The sequence below is a fragment of the Myotis nattereri genome (assembly GCF_964212035.1).
Source record: "Myotis nattereri genome assembly, chromosome: 8".
Lineage (NCBI taxonomy): Eukaryota > Metazoa > Chordata > Mammalia > Chiroptera > Vespertilionidae > Myotis > Myotis nattereri.
Genome location: NC_138083.1, coordinates 36073912 through 36093308, shown reverse-complemented (window position 1 = coordinate 36093308; position 19397 = coordinate 36073912). Strand labels below are relative to the sequence as shown.

General features: G+C 38.0%; 1 protein-coding gene across 1 annotated transcript in view; it reads right to left on the bottom strand.

Annotated features, from left to right (window-relative positions):
• Positions 1-1675: 1675 nt before the first annotated feature.
• Positions 1676-19397, bottom strand: part of ITCH (itchy E3 ubiquitin protein ligase) — a 129180-nt gene continuing 111458 nt past the window's right edge. The window contains exons 20-24 of the mRNA XM_081097015.1: positions 11951-12071; positions 11451-11555; positions 8416-8512; positions 6790-6862; positions 1676-3918 (exon numbers count right to left, since the gene is read on the bottom strand). Coding sequence (XP_080953141.1) covers positions 3819-3918; positions 6790-6862; positions 8416-8512; positions 11451-11555; positions 11951-12071 — 496 coding nt within the window. The 3' untranslated portion in view covers positions 1676-3818. The remainder of the gene's footprint in view (positions 3919-6789; positions 6863-8415; positions 8513-11450; positions 11556-11950; positions 12072-19397) is intronic.

Below are 19397 nucleotides of genomic sequence, written 5' to 3'. Positions count from 1 at the left end.
ACTAAATAGCGGTGGACACTTCAAGTTAATGACTTTGAGTATTTATTTTCTTATCTGTAAAATACAGGGGATTATCTCTGAGAATGACCAGGATGACTAAATGACTGCATGTAACATATCTGTTTGGGACATAGTAGTAAGTGTTGACAGTTGCCCTGAGATTAAGTGAATATAGGCATGGTATTGATTGCCAGGGCAGCGAAGACAAATAAAAAGCAGGTGTGAATCAGAAATGAAGAAAAATAACAGTATGGCTATTTTCAGTGATCTGCAGATATGATTGCAAATTCTCAGCATCCTTACCTGTGGGATGCCTTGAGGAAATCCTCTTGCCCATAGCGTCTTTGCTTAATGGGAACCTGTTCCTGAGAGACCAACGCTGTCTGAGATCTCTACTGAAGATCCTCCTCTCCTTGCTAACCACAGAAATTCCCTTGAATCCTACCCCCAAATGTCCTGACCACAAAGAAGCCCTAAAGACACATGGGAATTGACAAGTGAAATGGGTTAGGAGTAACAGCAGTATGTTCTGGTGTTACTCAATCTGACACTTCCTAAAAGTTTGGGAAAATAGCCAGTCAACCACAGCTGAGTCCCAGTTTGATTCATTGTAGGATTTGGGGCTGGAAAGCCAATGGTCAGTAAGAGCAATTACTTCTTTCCCCAAGGAAGATTTCCTCATGATGTGGGGGACACCTGTTCACACTGAAGCTAGAGTTTTCTAGCTGCTTATATTGGGCAGATTAAACAGGAGAGGGTGTATTTCTCAGAACCTGCAGTTTCTGTCCTCCAGTCACTGTTAGATCAGCATATTAAGAAATTCCACATCCTTACCTGTAGGATACCTTGAGGAAACCCTCTTGCCTTAGCCTCTCTCCCCTGGTTCTATTTTATTAAATTTTTATTTTTATAGTTTTAGTCCGCATGGAGAATATGTTTTTAATTTTTAGAGGGAAAGAAACACTGATGCGACAATTAACATTGAACGGCTGCCTCCTGCATGCGCCCGCACCGGAGATCGAACCCAAAACCCTTTGGTGTATGGGACAACGCTCCAACCAACTGAGCCACCCAGGCAGGGCTGCTAGTTCTACTTTAAGCAAGAGGTTGATCACCTTGTTTCCCAATAAGAAAAGGTCTTCTGGAGCTAATGAGCAGGACAGCTTATTGAGAATAGTTTTTTAAAAAAGGTATTTTTATTGATTTCAGAGAGGAAGGGAGAGATAGAAACACCAATGATGAGAGAATCATTGACTGACTGCCTCTTGCATACCTCCTACCGGGCATGTGCCCTGACTGGGAATCAAGGAGAATCAAACCATGACCTCCTGGTTTATAGGTCGATGCTCAGCCACTGAGCCACACTGACTAGTCAAAGAACAGTCAGTCTTGATAACTAGCTGGTGTTTCTCTACTCAGCACCATGGCTGGGGTCCTGACTTAGATGTTTTCATCTTGGTTCTCTTCACAATAGGTACCAAATCCAGTATCACCTTGGTGGGTCTTTATAGTTTTTTTTCTACCTACCCATCAGAACAGACAGGCTGTAACCTGGCCACTTAAAAAAACAGTCAGAAATCTATAAGACCTGGTCTTTTATGCAGGTAGGGAAAACCTTCTTGCTCAAGACTAACAGAAAAATGTGCAAATGAAAGACCAAAAATCTTTAATTATAAAGTTACATCTTTTAAGGAAATGCAAGTGAGGCAGCCCCCTTAAGGGCCTTTATTAAGAGCACTTGACTCCCTGTGATATTTGTAGAATTACCTGAGTATTTGAAATTACATTTCAAGAAAGAAAAAAAAAGGAATGCTAATACAGTAATATACAATCCAGTGGTGCTATTTCGTTTTTAGTTAATGAAAGCATAGCATATATACAAATAATTTTGTAAATAACCCTAAAAGGAAAACAAATAAGAGGGGGCTGGAGATACCAACAATATTAAATAGAAGTAGTTAAGCTTAGGAGTTTAGAAGGATGGAGTTACATTCCAAACCAAGGAGGAATATAAATATAGCAAAGTCTAATTCCATGAGGCATCCCTGGTAACATTTTGGATTATTAATTAGATAAATAAAAAGGGGCAGAGTGGGCTTGACTGAAATAGCTTATTTAGCATGAGACCTTTGTGGGGAGGTGAGTCATATTTCACTTAAATTTCTATGACTTGACATTAGTATGTCAATCTCTTGCTGAAAAATGAGTATCTCAATCTTAAATAGAGTTATTGTAAGTCTTAATAAAATTAGATTCTTCTGCACAATATAAGATCATAAAAGACAGAGTAGGAATTCATTATTATGAGTGGCTGGATCAGTTTTAAAGCACTCCGTTTGATTAAACAAGTGAGGTCCTTCCCTACTGCCTAGGCTGTGAAATGCTGCTTTCCCCAACCTCCCAAAAGAGCAGAAGAATAAGGCAATTTGCTCATTTTACTTTGTTTTTATTTCAACATAACATGCAGTAAAAAAAAAAAATTTTTTTTAAACAATTTATTAGCATTTACAATGCTCACAAAGAAAAAGGACTCTAAAAGCGATTTAGTTCAGATTTAAGAAATTGCTCTAATTAAACACTTACAATAAATCTATTTCCAAATGTTCAGCTTATACCAAAATTTAAGATAGTATTTGGAGATATTTATGTCTGCTATTTGCAGTATTTTTTATAAAACCTCTGATTCTTGGGATATCCAGCCCCCATTTTCCTAACACAGCAGGGAAGACATATACATGTGGCCACTTAAATTAAAGGAAGAAATGGAGTAAGGGAGATCTCAGGCTGCAAAAATATATACAAGCATTTACCTTTTCCAGAACTAAATGTTTTCTCCATAAAAATATTAAATAGCCAAGCCCTATAGAACTAGGGCCGGGGCTACTTAAAATATAACTATTCTGTATTTTAAAAATATAGGGCAGAAAGCCTTTTGGGTGATATTTATACATTTTCACACAATATTTCTAGGTCCTTAAATGAATAATCAAGCATTATGTAGAATCAGAAAAGTCTACTTTCTTACATTATTTCTTAATTTAATCTCATAAATCTCTAGTAAATATTGCAGGTAACTACATTTCAGTATCAGAATTCATCTCTATGGGAAGTCTTTATAGAGGCTTAATTAATTTTCATAGCCATATATTACCAAAGTTCAGGCTTATGTAATGGATGGGTAGTTGGCAGACATTCGCTCTGTAAGACAAAGCAATAGCATTTTCCCCCCTTACCAAGAAAAAGGCAGAGAGTCTCAACTTTGGGGAAAAAAACCCTAGGGGTTTTAGAGACCATACTACATATATTTCCTGGCATATGTGGAATAAAAAACAAAATAAATGTAGGGTTGGGGAAAGCCTAATCTCCCCCTTCATACTGACAATTTCTGAATGAGGCAATCCTTTCACGCACATAAAATCTGCTTTAGGATGGCAGTGTTTTAGAGTACAGATACATGAGTTTAAAATGTTTTTGTTACTGTTCTAGGATGTAAAAGGAAGAGTGAGACTTTTGATACACATATACATAATTAAGGAAACAATCTAGTGGAATAAGACAAGTCAGATTTCAATGATGTGTTAAATCTCATGTTAAGGTTTTGACTAGTCATTTGCAGATCCGATTTCTGGAAATGTTGAATAAAAGTCCAGAATCACTGGTAAATAAATCTCAATGATAACATTAATTTACTTATACTCAGATAACTCTCTCTAAACAGTCACAGTCCAATTTTACAACAAGATGTGCAACAAGCAGAGAAGGAAAAGGACAAACATTGCAAGTAAGTTCTTGTCCTTCCGTGGTTCAATTCCCAGAAGTTACTCTTGTCCAAATCCTTCTGTTTCTTCAATGGCAAATAACAGCTTTTCCTTCAGTTGCTCATAGCTCTTATAGGGTGGTAGGTCCAGGCGGTTAAAACTAAAAGTAAGAATTGTTAGTATGAGAAAAAAAAATATACAAAGAATCATATGGGCAGTGTAGTATATAACAAAGCTGGTTTTTAAAGCCAGGCAAAACTGGTTTAAGTCCCAGATCTATCCCTGAGCCTTTGAACAAGTGCTATTACCTTTTTGAGTCTTGGTTTCCTCTTTGGTAAAATAGGAAAAACAGTATCTCTCAGTATAGAATGAAGAACAAACAAGCATATACATAGCACAGTGCCTGGTGCTCAGCAGGTATTCAGTAAAACATTGGTCTTCTCATGCTCCTCCATCCACCCTAATCTAGATCTGTGGTCAGCAAACTTTTTCTGTAAAGAGCTAGATAGTAAATATTTTAGGCTTTGTAGGCCAGAGGTCTCTTATCAAAAGGTTTTAAATTAAAATTTAGATTTTAGAATTTAGATTTCTAATAGGCTTTAAAAAAAAAAGCGTTTAAATTTACCACTTTAAGAGTAAGAAATAATGTTCTTCTCTAATATCTAATATTCTGCCCCTATTGAATGACCATCTCTGTCCTATTCTTAGCTGTTGAGTTTTTAAAGGGCATCTTCTAATTTTGGGCTGTATTATTATCACATTCACAAGGTAACAAGTAATGAAGCTGCTCTGAAGCCTCAGCCCTCTGCCATATTTTTAGGATAAGGCTAAACATCTGGCAAAAGAAGAAATAATACTATCCACAAAGGACAAATAAATTTACAATTATTACTTCTGTTAGTTCTCACAAATGGAAACATGGAACTTGATAACATAATGAGGCTGGTTCTCATGTGTGACTAAGATAAGCTGTTCACAACAGTGTAATGGCACAGTCTGTTCTAGGTTTCGAAATTAAAAAGAAAGGGACAAGAGGTCAATTCAAAACACGTGTACAAGATAAGTATACAAAAATAAATTGTATTTTTATACACTAGCAATAAAAATCTAAAATGAAACTGAAAAAACAATCCCATTCATACTAACTTCAAAAAGGATAAAATATAGCTTGGCTGATGTGGTTCAGGAGTTGACCATTGACCTGTAAGCCAGGAAGTCACGGTTCAATTCCTGGTCAGGGCACATGCCTGGTTGCAGTTTGGGTTGTAGGCTCAATACCATGTGGGGCGTTCAGGAGGCAGCCAATCAATGATTCTCTCTCATCGCTGATGTTTTTATCTCTCTCTCCCTCTTCCTTCCTCTCTGAAATCAATAAAATAATAATAATATATATGTATGTGTGTGTATATATGTATGTATATACACACACATTTTTTAAAGAATAAAATACTTAAGAAATTTAACAGAAGAAACTCAAGGCTTGTATAATGGAAAAATATAAAACATTGTTGAAATAAATTAAAAAGACCTAAATAAATAGTCTTGAAAGATATCCCATCCATGTGCATTGATAGGAAGACAAAATATTGTTAAGATGGCAATATTCCCCCAACTGATCTACAAATTCAAAGTGATTTGTATCAACATCCCAACTGACCTCTTTGCTGAAATGGACAAGCTGATCCTAAAATTCACATGAAAATCCAAAGGACCCAGAATAGCCAAAACAATCTTGAAAATATTGGAAGACACATACTTCCTAAATTCAAAACTTACTACAAAGCTAGAGTAATGAAGATAATGTGGTACTGCCATTATGGATATACATACAGATCAATGGAAATAGAATTGAGAATCCAGAAATAAGCCAGTGTATTTATCATCAATTGATTTTCAACAAATGGGTCAAGTTGTTATTTTTATTTTTTTTAAATTTTATTTTATTGATTTTTTACAGAGAGGAAGGGAGAGGGATAGAGAGTTAGAAACATCGATGAGAGAGAGCCATTGATCAGCTGCCTCCTGCAGACCCCCCACTGGGGATGTGCCTGCAACCAAGGTACATGCCCTCGACTGGAACCGAGCCCGGGACCCTTCAGTCCGCAGGCCGACGCTCTATCCACTGAGCCAAACCAGCCAGGGCAAGTTATTTTTTTTAAAAACCACACATATGTGTATGAAAATGTAAAGGAACAAACAATAAAACAATTAAAAAGGACAGATGGGGCCAAAACCGGTTTGGCTCAGTGGATAGAGCGTCGGCCTGCGGACTGAAAGGTCCCAGGCTCGATTCCAGTCAGGGGCATGTACCTGGGTTGCAGGCACATCCCCAGTAGGAGATGTGCAGGAGGCAGCTGATTGATGTTTCTCTCTCATCGATGTTTCTAACTCTCTATCTCTCTCCCTTCCTCTCTGTAAAAAATCAATAAAATATATTTAAAAAAAAAAAAAAGGACAGATGGGGAAAATAAAGGACTATCCATCGAAGTCCAAATATAACCACAGAAATGTCTCACAAAATAAAGTCAAAGTATTTCTGACCTTTCGGTCGAATTCCAACATATATTTTAATTAAGATTACAGTTGGTTTTTAGTTTTGTACATTTTTGGACATGTGGTTAAATGGCAATTATGAGAAAATAACATTTCTGTTCACTATGTTAGAAAGTGGTTCTCCCAACAGCTATCTAGAATTGATATCTTTCTGTGCCATCAGAGAAAAGGTAAAAGTTTTCCAACTATCAGATTTAAAAAACAACTCAGAGGTGGGAAAAGGGATTGACTGGAAATGGGCAAATTGTTTGGGGGTAATGAAAATACGTTAATACTGGATCGTAGTGATGGTTACTAGTCTGTAAATCTACTAAATATCACTGAATCAAATGGGTAAGTTTTATAGTAAATTATGCCTCAAAAAAGTTGTTAAGAATAATTCAATACAATGGGGAAAATATTTCATTTCTAATAGGCTTTAATATCTACAGAACAACTGGAAAAGGCTGTTTTCTCTACTTTTTCTGATTTTACTTACCATGTATGACTTCTGGGTAACCAATTTTCTTTCCCAACTTTTTCAATGCAGAATTTTTGAGGTCCATTGCTCCCTAAAACATAGTGAAACCATCAACAGTTAAATAATACAATGGTTCTCAATTGTGATCCCCAATGTAGCAGCATCATATCAGCATCACCAGGGAAACTGTTAAAATTACAAAACTACAGACCCTATCCCAAACCTACTAAGTTGAATAAAAAATTTGGGGGGAGAGATTCAGAAATATAGGGTGTCCCAAAAAGATGTGCATGAGTGCAAGAGTCCCCACCCCCTGAATATTTTCTACTTGGTTGTCTGGCAATCACCTTAAACTCAGCAGACTCTAAGCAACTCATTGCCCTCCCTAACACTTTCAAACCATGTTCTCTACATGTCACAGTTTTTCCATTTCTCCGTATTTCATAACATATTATCTTTGACATTCTTTCTTCTTATCTCATCTTTTAATTGAGTACAGTTTGTACTTTTGGAACTTCTCTAGCATTTATCTCCTCTTTTCTATTTCTACTTTCATCTCCTAAGATCAGTTTCTCATCATTGCTCTAATACTTTCTTCCTACATCCAGGCTCTTCCCTATCTTTTTCTTTTTTAAAAAATAGTTTATTATTATTATTTTAAATATTTTTTTTATTCATTTCAAAGAAAAGGGGAGAGGAAAAGACAGACAGAAATATTGATGAGAGAGAATTATTGATCGGTTGCCTCCTGCACACTGCCTACTGGGGATTGAGCCCACAATTCTGATAGGGAATCAAAACCATGACCTACTGGTTCATAGGTTGATGCTCAAACACTCATCCACAACAGCTAGGGCTCTCCCTATCTTTTAATGCATGCTCTGCTTTTTCATCAAATCTTCCTAAAATGCAGTTTCAGCAAGTTTCCTCTTTTCAAAAAGTTTCCATAACTTCTAATACCCTCAGAGTAATGTCCAAATTATTTTGGTCTGGCTTTTAAAGGCATTTAAACTGGTTCCCAAAATTGCCTAGTTCTTTTAATTCTGACCCTCTGCTTCAGCTGAAGCAGGCGTAGGGATCACAACTTCTCTTCTATCCTCCTATGGTACTTGACACAACATTGGTGTTAAAGGAAGACTTGAATCTACTTCATTATCTAGTTGCAAAATAAATATTCTCATGGTTATTCATTTCAAAACAACACACTTTAATCAGTGACTACTATGTGATAAGTACTGTGCTTGGTGCCAGAAATAAAAAGATGAAGGTATGGACCTATATCTTAAGGAGTTCCAGGTATAACAGGGAAGAGTGGTAAACACATCATTAAAAATATAGTATAATACAACCAACAGTGCCTGGCTCATAGGAGAGACAAAAATGTTGGCCAAATGACTGAATGAACAAACAGATTTACAAATAGAAGACTGCTATCCTAAGTTAAAATGTAGGGTCTAGTTGAAGGGCTTAAAATTTCCAGGTAAGAATTACAAAGTGATTTTAAAAGTTTAGACAAATCCAGGTTAACTATGACTATTTAAGAAAATGGCTACACTTATTTTTATTTCTGATAAGTTGTATACACAATGATGTAACAGCAGTGTGATAATTTTTTCTATAGGAAAAGTAATCCTATATACATACCCATGAGGTCAGCAAATCCTCCAACTGGTAATCGGCAGGTTCCAGTAACAAACTGTAGAAGTCTCATTCTCTTCTCATTATCAATTTCTTTAACAAACTGTTTAAAACACATTTAAGGAGAAATATAGGTCACATGTTTAACATAATAAACAAGGAAAATCTTTTTTAAAAAAATATGTTTTTACTGATTTTAGACAGGAAGGGGGAGGGAGAAATAGAAATATCAACCAGCTGCCTCCTACATGCCCCTGTAAGGGATCAAGCTTGTAACCTGGGCATTTGCCCTGATTGGGAATCACAAGAAAAATCTTAAATGAACTCCCAGTGTCAAATGCACGAGATAGTAATGACTGTATCCGCTACTGTGGATGGAGGACCTTCTCCATGTTTGTCAAAGCCCCACCAGCCTTCCCCTATGTAAATCTTAGGACCACATCCTTAGGGGAGACAGAAAAAGAGGGTGCCCTGGGCCCAAGAGCTCCCTACTCATGTAGTTTCAAGATCAGTTCTAGGGCAGCATCTCCTTCCCCACCCCACATCTGCCTGCCCTATAGGATATTCATTACATAGGACACAGAGCTTGAGGCAGAATAGACTTTTGAATTTATGAACAAGTGAAATCAAACTCACAGAATTCTGATCCAGATTTACCCTAATAACCTCCTTTTCTCGATGTTTTTTAGGTTTTAAGGTACAGTTAAGTGTTACCAAAATTATATAGCTTTTAACTCCTAAATAATAACTCTGATTAAAAGTATTAGGTTTCTGGAGGGTGCTTTCATCTTGTAGCACATGTATTATGGCTCAGCCAAATATTTTTTTGGTCAAGAATAATTTTTATCTGCCTTGGCCTGTGTGGCTAAGTTGAACATTGTCCTGTGCACCAAAAGGTTGCTAGTTTAATCCCTGGTCAGGGTGCACTGGAGAGGCAACTGATCGATGTTTCTCACATCGATGTTTCTCTCTCCCCGTCCCTTGCTCTAAAAATCAATAAAAACATGTTTTTTAAAAAATGATAAATATCTTATTGTACTACTATCAAGTGTTTTAAAATACAAATCCTACTTGTTACAGAAGCTCAGTTAATCTGCGTTTCTTATGACTAAGTAAATAGCAGAAATTAAAAAAAAATTTTTTTAATTTTAAATGTTTTTTATTGATTTTAGAGAGGAAGGGGGAGGTGAGAGAGAGAGAAACATTGATTTGAGAGTGAAACACTGATTGGCTGCCTCTGATACGCACCCCAACTAGAGACTGAACCCACAACCTAGGCATACACCCTGACTGAGAATCGAACCTGCCACCTTTCAGTGTATGGGACAATGCTCTAACCAACTGAGCAACACTGGCTAGGGCTAAAAAAATTTTTTTATTGTGGTACAATATATATAACATAAATATTTACTATTTAAGTGTACAATTCAATGGCATTAAGTACATTAACTCTGTTATGTAATTATCACCACTGTTTCCAGAACATTTTTTTTTATTATCCCAAACAAAAACTCTAAATGCATTAAACTTATCTTCCCACTGCCTCAGTTCCCCTCCCCAGCCCCTGGTAACCTCTATTCTACTTTGTTTCTATGAATTTGCCTAATCTAGGTTCCACATATAAGTGGAATCATACAGTATTTGTCCTTTTGTGGCTGGCTTATTTCACTTAGCATAATATCCTCAAGATTTATCCATGTTGTAGCCTATGTCAGGATTTCCTTTTTTTTTTGTTTTTTTGTTAATTCTCACCCAAGGATATTTTTCCATTGACCTTTTTTAGAGATAGTGGAAGAGAGAGGGAAAGACAGAAACACTGATGTGAGAGAAACACATCGATTGGTTGCCTTCTGCACACGCCCAACCAGGGGCTGGGCTGGGGAAGAGTCTGCAACCGAAGTACGTACCCCTCAATTGGAATCAAACCTGGGACCCTTTGGTCCACAGGCCAAGGCTCTATGCACTGAGCCAAAGTGGCTAGGGTAGAATTTCCTTTTTTTTTCTTTTTTTCTTTTTTAAGGCTGGATAATATTCCTTTGTATGTATATACCACAATTTGTTTATCCATTCATCTGTTGATGGACACTTAGATTGCTTCCACCTTTTGGCTACTGTGAATATAGTTATGAACATAGGTATACAAGTATCTGAGTCCCTGCTCTCAATTCTTTTGGGTATACCTAGGAGTAGAATTGCCAGATCATATGTTAATTCTTTTTTTTTTAATCCACAACCTAGGACATGTCCATTGATTTGAGAGAGAGAAAAAAAGGGAGGAAGAGAACATTAAATAGAGAGAGAAACATTGATTAGTTGCCTCCCATATGTGCCCTAACTGGAGATCGAGCCCACAGCCTAGCTATGTGCCCTGACTGGGAACCGAACCAGCCACCTTTTGGTATATGGAATGAAACTTCAACCAGGATCATATATTACTTCTATGTTTAACTTTTTGAGAAACCACTGAACTTTGCCACAGTGGTGTACATTTCATATTCACAGCAGCAATGCAGGAAGTTCTAATTTCTCCACATCCTCACCAAGGATGATTGTTTTTTCCCTTTCATAATAGCCATCCTAACGGGTGTGAAATGATATCTTCTTGTGATTTTGATTTGCACTTTCCTAATTATTAGTAATGTTGAAAATCTTTTTATGTGCTGTAACCGACATTTTTTTGAAGAGACACCAGTATGATTCCAAACCATGTCTCTTTCTTAAGTTTGCCTTCTAAACATTATGTAATTCTTAATGAGGTATGAATAATGAAAACCATACTTTAGACAGTTCTATAAAATTCCAAAGCATCTTATCATCTGGAGTTATACTCTGAGCAAAGGTGAAAGGTGTGTATAGCTTACTTGGCAATAGTCTTAAAAGGATGGTGCCATAAACCATGTTCATTTATTATAATGCATAGGATGGAACCAGGGGTCTGAAGATACTGATACATTTTTTTTATGTAACTTATTTTCATATATAGTAAACACATTTCTAAAAAATTACGGTGTGTTTGTCAATAGAAATAAAGTGAGACAAACCTGCCAAAACCACATTATTTGTTTGCTTGTCCTAGTATAATGACGGTAGATGGTATGTCTTTGCCAGTCATTCAAATCAATCTCTTGCATTCCACATAAAAGGACCTTTTGGGATGAAAAAGACAAATGATTTCTATAGGTAAGTGTACAACCTATATAATAATGCTAGACATAGATAAGAACGAATATTAAACAACATTCAAAAAAAAAAAATTAATCAAGAGGCTATGGATTGTAACTATGTATCAATAACTGTATCTATAATACTCTGAAAGGTTGAGTTTCTGATGTGTCATATATAAACAGATTCAGGTAAATAAGCCATTCACTGTAGAGAGGTTCTGATAGTAATCCTTTTTTTTTTTTTTGTTAATTCTTTTATATGATTTTAAACATCCTGCCTGCATAAAAAATATTGCCACTGGAAAGTGAGTTGAAAGCAGACAACTGAAGACATTATTTATCAGCATGCTGCAAAGGAAAGAAGAAAAACTTATTACCTCTAACTCCTTTGCATCAAAGTACTGCAAATACTGCTGGGGAAGAATTTCATTGAAACCCTCAAAGAAAGCTTGTGTCTGTTCTTCAACACCTCGAGACAATCTCCATTCAGCTACCATTCTGGTAAATAAATATTAAAAAAAACTATCAGGAAGTTTAGATGTTACGTTTAAATTCCGAGTACAAAAATAATTTTAAAAAGCTTTACTATTATGAAAACCTCCATATATGAAAGAATATGATGAACCCCAAATATAGATATTCCAGCTTCAATACAATGCCAATCTTATTTCATTACACCACTACCCATACTCTAAATATAATTTCATTTTAAACATAAATATTTTAGTATCTCTCTCTACAAGATGAGGTCTCTTTCTAAAAAACATAACCATGCGCTAGCTGGTTTGGCTCAGTGGATAGAGTGTTGGCCTGAGGACCGAAGGGTCCCCGAGTTTGATTCTGGTCAATGGCACATGGCTGGGTTATAGGCTCAATCCCCAGGAGGGAGGGTACAGGAGGCAGCCAACCAATGATTCTATCTCATCATTGATGTTCCTATCTCTCCCCTCTCCGTTCCTCTTTGAAATCAATACAAATATGTTAAAAAAAAAAACAACCCCACATAACCACAATTCTATTATCACACAAAAAAGTGAATAATTACTTTATATCAAATATTCATTGCTTAAATTCTACTGAATGATTCCATTTTAATATATTGCTAAGATCAGAATCTAAATAAAGTTCATACATTGCAAAAGTCTCTTAAGCTTCTTTTAAAACATAGGTTTTCCCTTGCAATTTTTTGAATAAAAATTATTTTTAATGAAAATTCCTCTCTACTAAATATTCTAGATTACAATTTCGACTGTCTTCTAAACTTCATCTACATAGTTACAGAGCTAAGACATAGAACAAAGTTAAAAATCACAATAAATATAAACTGTGTTTTTCCATTTTATTACAGAATATTTATTTTAAAAAATTTAATGAGTGCCTGGCTGGCATGGCTCAGTGGTTGAGCACTGACCTATAAACCAGGAAGTCCCAGTTTGATTCCTGGTCAGGGCACATGCCCAGGTTGTAGGCTTGATCCCCAGTGTGGGGCATGCAGGAGGCAGCCAATTAATGATTCTCTCTCATCACTGATGTTTCTTCCCCCTAACCCCCCCAAGGACTTAAGGTATATTTATTTAGAAAAGCCTTGCATTATGGTCATCATTGATGTTTCTATCTCTCTCTCCCTCTCTAAAATCAATAAAAAGCTATTTTAAAAATAAAAAATTTAATGAGCAAACAAATGCTTATTTTAGGTATTTGATTACTTGATAAGTAAAGGCAACTAAAATCCAAAAGTTTCCTAAAAACTCTAAAATTTTGGAAAATGGAAGTGTTGGTTGTATTAGAATAATTCTTCTGGTAATTACAATTATAAACGTTGAGGAAAAAATATTTTTATTGATTTCAGAGAGAAAGGAAGAGGTAGAGAACATTTTGATGGTTGCCAGATTGGGGGGGTGGGGGGGGTGGCTTGAGAAGATGGGTGAAAAAGGTGAAGGAATTAAGAAGTTGAAATTGGTAGTTACCTAATAGTAATGGGAATGTAAAGTACAGCATTGGGAATACAGTCAATAATATTCTAATAACTATGTATGGTGTCAGCTGGGTACAAGATCTATTGGGTCATCTGACCACTTTCTAAGTTATATAATGTCTAATCACTGGAGTGTACACTTGAAACTAATATAATACTGAATGTCAACTGTAATTAAAAAATAAAAAATGATTTAAAAAATGACTACATATGCAAAGAAGAAAAATGTGACCCATAATCAAGAGAAAAAAATCTATAGAATAAAGCACACGGATGACCTAATGTTGAAGTCAGCAAAGACTTCATATTAAAGAATTTATAGAACAAGATAGAAAAAAATTAGTAACGAGATGGAGATTCTCAGCAGAGAAATACTTAAAAAAATTGATCTTAGACAGAAAAAGGGAGGGAAGGAAGGAGGGAGAGAAAGAGAAAAACATGGGTGTAAGAAAAACATCAACCAGTTACCTCCCGCATGTATCCCGACTAGGGATTGAACCCGCAATCTGGGTATGTATCCTGAACATGAATCAAACCCGCCCCTTTTGGTGTACATGGTGACATTCCAACCAACAGCCACACCAGCCAGGGCAGCAGAGAAACTCTTAAAAGAACCAAATGGAAATTACAGAATATCTGAAATTAAAATTTCATTGGTAAGTTTAAGAGAAGTAAATTCAAAGGCAGATCAATCAAAATGATCCAAACTGAAGGACAGAGAATATAAAAAATATATACAGGTCTGGCCAGTGTGGTTCAGTGGTTGAGCATCAGCCCATGAACCATGATGTCACAGGTTTGATTCCCAGTCAGGGCACATGCCCTGGTTGTGGGCTCAATCCCCAGAAGGGGCTTGCAGGAGGCAACCAATGGATGTTTCTCTCTCATCAATGTTTCTATTCCTTTCTCTTTCTCTCTAAAATAATATACAGCATCTGAGAACCATAGTATGATATCAAAAGTTAAATAAATATGTAACTGAGGTCTCTCATGTATGTACAGAGGTAAGCAAGCAAAAGGATGATCCACTGAGATAAAGCCTCAAAATAGTCTCCAACTGCTGAAATAAATGGCATCAATCACACATACAAGCTCAGAAAAGCCAAGCATACATATCCTGCTTGGCTTTTCTGAGCTTGTACGTGCGATTTAGATCAGAGTCAAATCACATTTAGATCAGAGTCAAAATGCTAAAAACCAAAATTAAAGAGAAAATCTTAAAAAGTCACAGAAAAAACACATTTCATTCAGAAAAACAATGGCTTACATAAAAAACACCAGAAGCCAACAATAAAATGACATTATTGGAAGTGCTAAAAAAAAAGAGGAAATAAAATCCTATAAACCTAGAATTCTGAATCTTGTGAAAATATCCTTTGAACTGAAGGTGACATAAACATGTTTTCAGTAAAATCTACAAGAATTTATTGCCAACAGGTACACATTAAGATAAATGGAAAAGAAAGTTTTTAAAGCTGAAAGGAAATTATCCTATATGGAAAAATAGATCTGTGGGAAGAAATGAAGAGAACCAGAAACGGTAATGTTAGTAAATATAAAAAAGTAATTTTTCTTGATTTCATTAAAAATCTATTGATTGCTTAAAGCGAGACTAATAATAAGAACAATAATAATTATGGGTTTATAACATAAGAAATAAAATATAACAACAAAAAGCACAAATGGCTGGAGTGAGATAAATGGAATTATACTATTATGAGCCTCTTATCGGGTATAAGTAGTAGTGTGATATTAATTATGTTATATTACTATATATAATATTTATGTTAATAAAATGTTAATTATAAGTGATAAGTTAAGGATTTATATCATTACTAATGTCCCGGTGCACGGATTCATGCACACTGAAAGGAAATTAATTAGAAGAAATATTTTAATATTGCTATTCGCCCTTTCTCTATAATAGAAGTGTCAACCAAATTCACGATCGACAATGACAGATCAAAACACATGCGTGCGATTGGTGCCAGCGAGAGCTTTCTATGTAATCGTGCATGCACAAGTCAACTTAGCCTTTTATAGATATAGAATAAACTTGCTTAATTAGACCTGCTATCTGATGTAGCTAAACTTTTTCCAGCCCAGTGAAGCACCCCAACTTCTCTTTCAGGTAACTGTCAGCAACACAGTAATAAATATCAACATGAAGCAGATTATTATGGTAGCTCACACAGGGAGAACAAAGGGTAAAATATTTAACTGCAGCAGTATTTGACCATATTCTGTGCAGTGAGAAAACCTGAAATCATTTTCAAGGTCCACCATCTCTTACTTCTTTTCATTCGGGTCAAGTTTCTAAACTTTCTAAATCCCCGTTTTCCCACTAATGAAAAGAAAACAGGATTCCACCAAGTCTCCTATCTACCTACTCCAGGACTTGTGTGAGGATCAAATGAGATGAGGCATGGGAAAACGCTTCACAGATATTTGGTTAAACTGTAAAATGTTTGCACCTGGCTATAAAGCAAGTCGGGTTCCTGGGCAGAAGACACTCCAAGGAGGCTAGATGCTGCGAAGAGGAAGTTGGGTGTTGCTGCGTGACATCATTACCCGGCACCCACAGCGACCATTTCTAGGTTGGGCTGGGCTATGGACCACATTTTGCACCATGGGGTCTTGGCAGTGTCGGCTGTGGTTTTGTGGGGTGTTGCTCTGGGGTGGTGGCAGGGCTTGTGTCGCACTTGGGGGAAGCCGAGTGTTGATCTGTCAGCGCCAGGTCCATGGTGCAGTTTATTTTTAAACTAGAGGCCCGGTGCACAAAAATTTGTGCACTCGGGGGGGAGGGGGGGTCCCTCAGCCTGGCCTGTGCCCTCTCGCAGTCTGGGACCCCTCGGGAGATAACGACTTGCTGGCTTAGGCCTGCTCCCAGGTGGCAGAGGGCAGGCCCAATCCCTAGGTGCAGCCCCTGGTCAGGCTCAGAGCAGGGCCGATTGGGGAGTTGGGGCGTCGCCCCCTGTCATGCACAGAGCAGGGCGGATCGGGAGGTTGCGATGCCACCCCCAGTCACGCTCAGGGTAGGGCCGATTGGGGGGTTGGGGCACCGCCCCCTGTCACACTCAAGGCAGGGTCGATGGGGAGGTTGCAGCGCCACCCCCTGTCACCCACAGAGCAGGGCCAATCCGGGGGTTGGGGCGCTGCCCTGTCACTCAGAGAGTAGGGCCGATAGGGGAGTTGGGGCACCGCCCACTGTCACACACAGAGCAGGGCGGATCAGGGGGTTGGGGCGCGGCCCTCTATCACCCATAGAGCAGGGCTGATCATGGGGTTGGGGCGCCACACCCTGTCACACACAGAGCCGCAGGGTGATCAGAGGTTGGGGAGCTCCCCCGTATCAGGCACAGAGCAGGGCTGATTAGGAGGTTGGGGCGCCTTCCCCTGTCACGAACAGAGCAGGGCGGATAGGGAGGTTGTGGCCCCACCCCCTGTCACACACAAAGCCGCAGGGCGATCAGGGGGTTTGGGCGCTGCCCCCCGTCACACTGATCCCGGTGCTGGGAGGCCTCTCGGCTCCGCTGATCCCAGTGCTGGGAGGCATATTACCCTTTTACTATATAGAATAGAGGCCTGGTGCATGGGTGCGGCCGGCTGGTTTGCCCTGAAGGGTGTCCTGGATCAGGGTTGGGGGCCCCACTGGGGTTCCTGGCCCAAGGGTGTTTGCAGCTGGTCACACACCCTTCAGGGTGGGGGTCCGCACTGGGGTGCCTGGCCAGCCTGGATGAGGGCTGAGGGCTGTTTGTAGCTGGTCACACACCCTTCAGGGTGGGGGTCCCCCCTGGGGTGCCTGGCCAGTCTGGGTGAGGGGCTGAGGGTTGTTTTCAGGCTGGCGGGTGACGGAAGCTCCCAACCGCTCCTTTTTTTCTTTCTTTTTTTTTTTAATTCTGGGCCAGCTTTAGCTCTGAGGCTCCAGCTCTTAGGCCTCTGCTGGTAAAAGTAGGTAATCGAAACAATGTATAACTCCAGCTCTGAGATACCAGCTCGCTGAAAGCTGGTTTCTGGGTGTTTTTTTTGTTAAAATGTTTCAAACTGCCAGCTCAGAGGCCTGCAGCGACAGGCAGGAACATTGGAATCCTCCATCACTGAAGCAAGCAAGCCTCATGTTAGTTTCAAGCTGCCTGGCTGCCGGCCGCCATCTTGGCTGACAGTTAATTTGCGTATCTTGCTGATTAGCCAATGAAAAGGGTAGCGGTCGTACACCAATTACCATGTTTCTCTTTTATTAGTGTAGATGGCCAGTGCACATCATGGCAGCTTCTGCATTAAGCATCTGCCCCCTGGTGGTCAGTGCATGTCATAGCTACCAGTTGCACAGATGGACACTGAGCCTTTTATATATATAATCATTAGAGTACTCACTAAGAAAATTAGAGGTATAGTTAACCAGGAGAGATTAAAAAAAGAAGAGTAAAAATTATTCTATTAATTCAAAAGAAGGCAGAAAAGGAGGAATGAAAAACTGGGGAAAATAAGAAACAAATAGCAAGGTGGCAGACTTAAGTCCAATCATCAATAACAAAATGAAATGTAAATGTACTGAACTGTGCAATTAAAAAGTAAAAAATAAAGATGTTCAAACTAGATAAAAATAGCAAGATCCAGAAACATGCTGCTAAGAAACATATTTTAAAGACAAAGACATGAGAGAAAAATATACCATGCAAATACTAATTATAAGAAAGCTGGCCTGACTAGTGTGGCTCAGCTCAATGGTTGAGCACCAACCTATGAATCAGGAGGTCACTGTTTGATTCCTAGTCAGAGCACAGGCTCAGGTTATGGGCTCCACCCTCAATAGGGGCATGTAGGAGGCAGCCGATCAATGATTCTCTCCTATCATTGATGTTTCTATCTCTCTATCCCTTCCTCTCTGAAATCAATATATATATATATATATTTTTTTTTAATATATTTTATTGATTTTTTTTACAGAGAGGAAGGGAGAGGGATAGAGAGTCAGAAACATCGATGAGAGACAAACATCGACCAGCCACCTCCTGCACACCTCCTACTGGGGATGTGCTCACAACCAAGGTACATGCCCTTGACCGGAATCGAACCTGGGACCCTTCAGTCCACAGGCCGACGCTATATCCACTGAGCCAAACTGGTTACGGCAATAAAAATATATTTTAAAAAATTAAGAAAGCTGGAATGAATATATTAATATTTAAAAAGTAGAAAAGCAGGCAAGATACCCAGAAACTAGAACTCAAGAAGAAGCACATATGTGAAATCTAACCCTGAATTGGTATCGAGAATATGTGAATGAACTAAAGACTCTTGAGACTAAAAGTCTGAATCAATGCAGAGGACATACTAAAAACCATCATTTTACTTATAAATTTTATCAGATCTTACAAATACCCCATGAAAATATCTGCATATAAATTTGAGATGCTTATCAATGACATGTTACATGGCACAGTGAGTATGGAATTGGTACTTAAAAGAGTTATCTAGCACTACCTCTACCATTAAAATTCCCACTTTTGGAGAAAAAGTGAAAGTTGTACTATAGCCAAAATTATTTTCTATCATTTTATAAACTTCAAAATTCTGGTTAAGTTGAAAATATACCAGCAAGGTGGTAAAAACCCCATTAGTGCCCACTACACTAATTTCTTGTAAGGTTTAGTTTGAATTACCTGCAGGATAGTCACTCTACCTTGCTGCCTCCACAAAAATCTGTCCTACCTCTCTCATTTTTTTGTTGCCAGTTTTGTTGAAGACGAAATTTAGACTGTCTACTGAATTTACTCCTAATTTCTTATAATCTGGTTTCCAATCTACCACCTGGATAACTGTAATAAGTATTCTCTTAAGGGTTATCA